The sequence below is a fragment of the Excalfactoria chinensis genome, chromosome 15, assembly GCF_039878825.1.
Source record: "Excalfactoria chinensis isolate bCotChi1 chromosome 15, bCotChi1.hap2, whole genome shotgun sequence".
Taxonomy (NCBI): Eukaryota; Metazoa; Chordata; class Aves; order Galliformes; family Phasianidae; genus Excalfactoria; species Excalfactoria chinensis.
This window is the reverse complement of record NC_092839.1, coordinates 7,281,731-7,287,730: the sequence shown is the minus strand read 5'-3', so window position 1 is coordinate 7,287,730 and position 6,000 is coordinate 7,281,731. Positions and strand designations below refer to the sequence as shown.

Genomic DNA, 6,000 nt, shown 5'->3' with positions numbered 1-6,000 from the left:
CACAACTCTGTTATACTGTGGAGCCCGGGAGGCTTTTAAACAATGATCTCTATCCTACTGTACATCCCCTTTTGGGCACAAGACATTGAACTGCATAGACTTTGGGAGGTCTCAGTACTGCCATACTCAAAGTAACTCCCATATGAATTGCATACAGCATTTATTAGGGATGCAGTCTTCAAACCATCCCATAAAAACTAGAGAAGATTCCCAAGGCATCTGAGTGTTCAGCTAACTTTCCTTTGTGAAATCTAGCTCATAAATGGCTTCTCTTTAAAAGATCATTTCTATGTATTTCCCAACAACCAGGTATCTTTAAAAGGAGGAAATCCCTTGCCATGTATTTATACAAGCATATCCCACTATACATCTCACTGGTATCTTTGATGAAAAAAAAAACATTTCCACTTCTCTAACAAAGTTCCAGTGGCTGTTATGCACAAACAAACACTTCAGTGGGTGGTTTTAGCATCCCTCTCCCATAGCAGCCTAGTGTTACATGTCTCTGACACCGCATTGCAGCTGAAGGGTTGGTACATCTGTAGCTGCAGAAATGGTCTGCTACCCAGCAGGGCAGACACCATCCTGAGGTGGAAATGGGAACGTAGGTGGGTATGGTCACAGTAAAAGGAACCGTAGAGTTTCTTCTGTCCAAATCTACTGTTTCTCTCTTTTTCTTTTACACTGTGAGGATTAAGGCATTTTCCAGGAACGTACCATGCTTAATTTTGAATATTAATCCCTGGATAGTAGGAGCCTTAGGCCTATCCGGAGATTCACCAACGGATGGCTGATGTACATGGCAGGATTTTAACACCAAGACTTTAACAACATCTCACGTTTCCAAGGAGAAGACGGTAGAGTGCAGAGAATGCAAAGTTGTTTTATCTCCATACGCTTGTCTGTCCAAAGGCAGCATTTACCACCAATTCCAAGTAACTTCCACCATTTCAAATTATAGGCAGGGAACAGAAAAAGGAGCAGAGAAAGAGAGCAAAAGAAATTACCAATCAAAACTATCGTTATCAGGTTCATCCTTTTATTGATGGGAGTTCAGAGCTGTGACTGGGCAGCTGAGACTCGTAAGTGCTGCATATGGACACCCAAAAGCAACGCCCTTCTTCCCCCAAGCCATCTCCAGACTGCAGGCTCTTCTGATACATCCCTTATTACAGCAATCCATATTGCTGTCATCTCTGCTGGATGGTCTTGTAAGGAGTTCTCAGCTGACTACAGGTTTTAGAGAATAAGAGAAATGCATTAGCACTTGTATCTCGAAACAGTCTCTGTGCCATGGTCTACACAGCCTACTTCTAGGGGAGAAAGAATAAGTATTTCCAATAGTAAAATACAAAACAGAGCATGTTAAGAGAGCTGGCAGCCCTCTGTGTTTCCTGTATAGCTCCTGCTAATTTGTACTTTGACACTAGGGAGAATCCATACTTGCCTCTAACGTTCAAGATTTTATGATGTAATTGCTGATGGGTGAAATATGTACTATTTCCTATATAAAGTCTGACTCTTTCTGCACCAACACCAGTGAGTACCAGCAATCCATTGCTGGGATTCTTACGCTCATTGCTCTTTTTACACAGTTTAAAACAGAAGGTGAGCAGTACAAATCAGGGGAGCTGGAGTCCCAGTCCTGAAGAACTCAGACTAAAAAGTGACTTCTGATAGCAAATGAAAGGCAGAGTATGAAAAGATACATTATTCAGTAATAAATGCTACACACAACGCACAAGTTGCAATGCATCTCAGTTGCTCTTGTAATTCGGTACATTTACCTAATATGGTAAATCTGCCATATGGGATACTAATAAAGAAAGCGTTAGAACAAAGACATGATGATTTCTAGGTTTTTATTTCTAATTCTGTATGCAACCGTAAGCTGTATTTCAGCTGTCCTAAAATACAGGCAGTAGAAGAACACAGGCTGCTCTGCCCCTTTGTGCTGACTACCACTGCCACGCAATAACTCAGCCCATCTCTCACGTTGCTCCTACCAACACTGTGTCCCAGCTTCAGGCCGTGCTCCTATTTGGATGCTGTGAAAGGAAGATGCGCAGCCACTGCACCTCCAGGTTGCTGCAGCTTAAGCCTAGCACCTCCCAACCCCAATAAATCACTTGAGCAGCTGAGTAGATTCATTCTTGCACTGCTTTAGGAACACAGAAGGACTTCTATTCTAGATAGTTCTTTGGTATGTTGCTTATAGAATGTCAGCATAGCTAAAACTAGCACTGCACTTGACTGTGGCAGCAAAAAAGCAATAGAGATGACCCCGCTTGAAGCGGCTTTTTTGCCTTTTAAGCAAAGGGCAACTACTCCACAGTATCATAACCTGGAAAAAACAATAAAGTGGAAAGAAAGAGACAGAGAGGGGAAGAGGGCATCTTCTGAGGAAAAACTCCCCTGAGTTTTGAGTGACGACTGCGGAAACCTATCCAGACAAAAGCCAGAAAGCTTTGGAATACAAAAGATTTAAGAACAAGATGAAAAGATTAATTTTAAACTTCTCACTGGGGCTTTGTGGCCCCTTCCAGCAATGCCTGCCTGCAGAGCGATCAGAGCCTTCGTAGAGGCAGTAATGTTCACTCAGAGAAGCAGTTTCCTACAGGTGAGAAGATGATGTGAGAAACAAGAGCAGTAATAGAAATACAGTTTATGTTAAGGGCTAAGGCTAGATGTAAAGATGCTCACTATTTGTTATTTGAGGCCTATCCATTAAGGTATGTAGCTCTCAGTTTTTGCCATCCCCAGTGTGAGCTCTTGGCAAACATCTCCCATAGATGTGCTCACGTATCTGTGGGCAGGACATGGCACTGCACTTCAGTACTGTTCCTATCACTCACTGGGCAAGCCAGTTCTTTTCAGTTTTACTTTATGCCGTAGCACTGCAAATTAAACCACTGCCACAGATGTGTAATGCAAGAAGCACTGACACCCATCTTTGGGCAGCCCTAAGTACTGAATCCTCTCATCCCTGACCTATTTAAAGCAGCCCAGTCCCTGAGCTCCCAGCACCCAGAGCTCCCAGTCCCCGCTGCAGCCCACAGGCTGGTCAGCGCTGGGCACTGGCAGGTGCAAAGCTGCTCCCACTGTAACACAGCTCCAGCCTTTGCGCTTGGGAATAGATAGAATTATTTCATAACACTGAAACAAGAGGTACTATTTTAAGCTCGACACCCCTTAACACACGCTACGCTTCATCTTTCAGCTAACACCGCTCGTTACCTTTAGAAAGAGCAGCCAGCAAAAGGCAGCGGGTTGGATCTTACGCTTTATTTACTTCCTTCCCGGCGGTTGCACAACGGGTCAAAGTGCACCCCGCCGTACCGCCCTGGGCCCGGCCCCGCAGCCCCCGCGCCGCCGTTCCCCGAAGGGTTAAGCGGAGGCGGGGGTGTAACGCGGGGCTGACACACACCCGGGGATCGTCCCCGGAGCGGCAGCTCCCCCGCCTCGCGGTGCCGGCTCAGCGCTGGGAGTGGACTGTTTAAAATTGCCATCTCCCTCTCTTTTTTTTCCTCCTTTCATCCCCTCCTCCTTCTCCCTTCCCAGCGCTCACATCGCATCGCACCGCCTCCTCGGGCCGCGCTTCTCGGGGCTCCCCTCAGCCTTCAGCCGTGCTGAGTCAGCCCGCTTCGGGGCCGGAGGAGCCGCTCCCGGCCTGCAGCCGCCTCCGCGGGCAGCGCTCCGGGGTTCGGCGCGGGGCAGCGCGGAGAGGCCGCTCCTCCTCGGCCGGGGCCGCCCTCTCCCCCCCTCCGCCGGCGGCGGATCAGTTACACGCAGCTGGCACAGGTGTGGGGCGCCCTTCAGACTCGCGCCGCTGAGGGAGACCCGGACACAGGGAGAACATGCAGCCATTTTGGGCTGAGACAGACAAAGAGCCGCGGCCGCCCCGCCGTCCCGCAGGCCGCCCGGCGACAGCCCTCTCCGCTCCCACAACCGCCGCCTCCTCCCGGTCGCCCCGCACCGCCCGACCTCCCCTCGCCCGCTCCCGACCGTCGGCAAAGCGCCGCCGCCGCCCGACTCCCAACTAAGCCCTCTCAGCCATTTGCGCTGCCTTTTATAGGCGGCAGCCGACCAATCAGCGGCGAGCGGAATCCCTCTCCGACCGGTGATGTGAGGCCGGGCTCGCGCGCGTGCGCAGTCCGGGGGAGGCCGAGTGTGTGTGTGTGGGGTGGGGGGAGGGAGGGAGGAGTGGAAGGGGAGGGGGGGGAGGAGGGAGCAGCTCACAGGAACCCTCCAAAAAAAAGATGGCGGCGGGCTCGGATCTGCTGGATGAGGTTTTCCTGAACACGGAGGTGGATGAGAAGGTGGTGAGCGACCTGGTGGGCTCCCTAGAGTCCCAGCTGGCGGCCTCCGGCCACCACCACCAGCACCACAAGGCGCAGGAGCCCCTGCGGGCCGCTGGGGGGCTGCTGGGGAACCATGTTGTGAGCGGCGGCAGCGGCAGCAGCAGCCCTAGCCCCAGCCCTGGAGGAGTTGTAGTAGGAGGCAGCGCGAATGCCCAAACAGAGAGCGGCGGCGGCGGCGGCAAGATGGGACTGAGCGCCCCGGAGATCACAAAAGCAGGTACGGTGCCGTGGGCAGGGCTGGGGGGCGCGGGGCCTCCCCTCCCCCTCCGCGCTCCCCCCCGCGCTGTCCCCTCTCCCCCCTTCGCGTTGTGGCACCCCCGGGGCGCCGAGGTGGGCATCGGCCCGGCGGGGCCTCCCCGCGCCGTGTCCCCCCGCTGCCCGTCCCCTCGCGCGGCTCCTCGCGCCCTCCCCTTTATTTTCCCTCCCGCTCACCGGAGGATGTTCAGTCTCGTGTGTGGGGGTCGGCTCGGTTCCCCCGGCCCGGCCGTGTCACTCTGTCGTTCCCTCTTTTTTTTTTTTTTTTTTTTTTTTTTTTTTTTCCTTCTTTATTTATTTTTTTTCCCCCTCAGCTCAGTCTGTCCGCGGCTTTAGGGCGCAGAGCCCACCCCTGAGGTGACGGCGGTACCGCGCGGCCCGGGGCTGCTCCCCCCCTTCCCCCCCTCAGCCTTCTCCTCATGCCGGGGTGGGGGCTGCGAGGGGAATCCCTCTCCGTAGTGCCCCCTCCCCTCCCCCTTCCCCGAAGCGCTGGGGGTGTTATTAATCATGACACCTATTTCCTGCAGAGGAGGAAGCCGGGGGGGATTTGAAGGGGAGGAAGTCCCTCGGAACGCTGCCCCCCACCCGCTGTTCCTCTCCAGCCGCCTGCTCCTCAGGTCGGGGGGTTCGGAGGGGCGCTCCGCTCCGCCCGTTCCCGCGCTGCCCTCAAGGGGGTGTTGTCACAGCGCGGGGAGGGAGGGGGGTCGGGGCTCAGCGCCCACCCGGGGCAGGGATCCCTCCTCTGGGGTTGTGTCCCCTCCGTGTGCTGCGGTGCGTAGGGCTGGTGGCAGTGCTGGGACTGAGGGCTCACCCCTTGGGAATGGAGGTAAGCTGGTTTGCAGGGGAATAGTAATAACCGCGACGATTAAGAAGTCTCCCCAGAATCTGTCTGCAGTTCCTCCCGTCACCTCGTTTTTATACTTTGTTTTGCTTTCTCTCTTCTTGCTAAAGCCTCAGAAGATACAGCAGCCCTTCTGTCACAATTAATGAAGCTCTTCCAGGAGGACCTCCTTCACCTTTACAACGTACATCTCAATATTCGCCTGTCACTACTGCCTTCCCATTTCCATCTCCTTAGGGCCAGGACCCAGGCTGCCTGTGATGTTACTGGTGATAACACCAGGCCTCGTCTGGGGGCAAGGGGGGGGCATGAGGGTTATTCAGGACAAGAAGCTACATCATCTCGTGCCTTCTTAAAATCAGCTTTGCTTTTTTATTTATTTATTTATTTAATAACTGTCTTTAGCTGTGGGAGCTTCAGATGCAGCAGAACAAATGCTGTAATAAGCTGGCGCGCTCTTCTTGTAGACCTCTCCAGGTCTTGCAGTACTTCTTACCTCATCAGGCTGATGATTTTTATTCCCTTCAAGTTTCTTATTTTGCT

The 6,000-nt window shown here is 53.0% G+C and overlaps 1 protein-coding gene across 1 annotated transcript in view; it reads left to right on the top strand.

Moving 5' to 3' along the window:
- The first annotated feature begins 4,186 nt into the window (after positions 1-4,186).
- Positions 4,187-6,000, top strand: part of TAF4 (TATA-box binding protein associated factor 4) — a 35,723-nt gene continuing 33,909 nt past the window's right edge. The window contains exon 1 of the mRNA XM_072350153.1: positions 4,187-4,578. Coding sequence (XP_072206254.1) covers positions 4,260-4,578 — 319 coding nt within the window. The 5' untranslated portion in view covers positions 4,187-4,259. The remainder of the gene's footprint in view (positions 4,579-6,000) is intronic.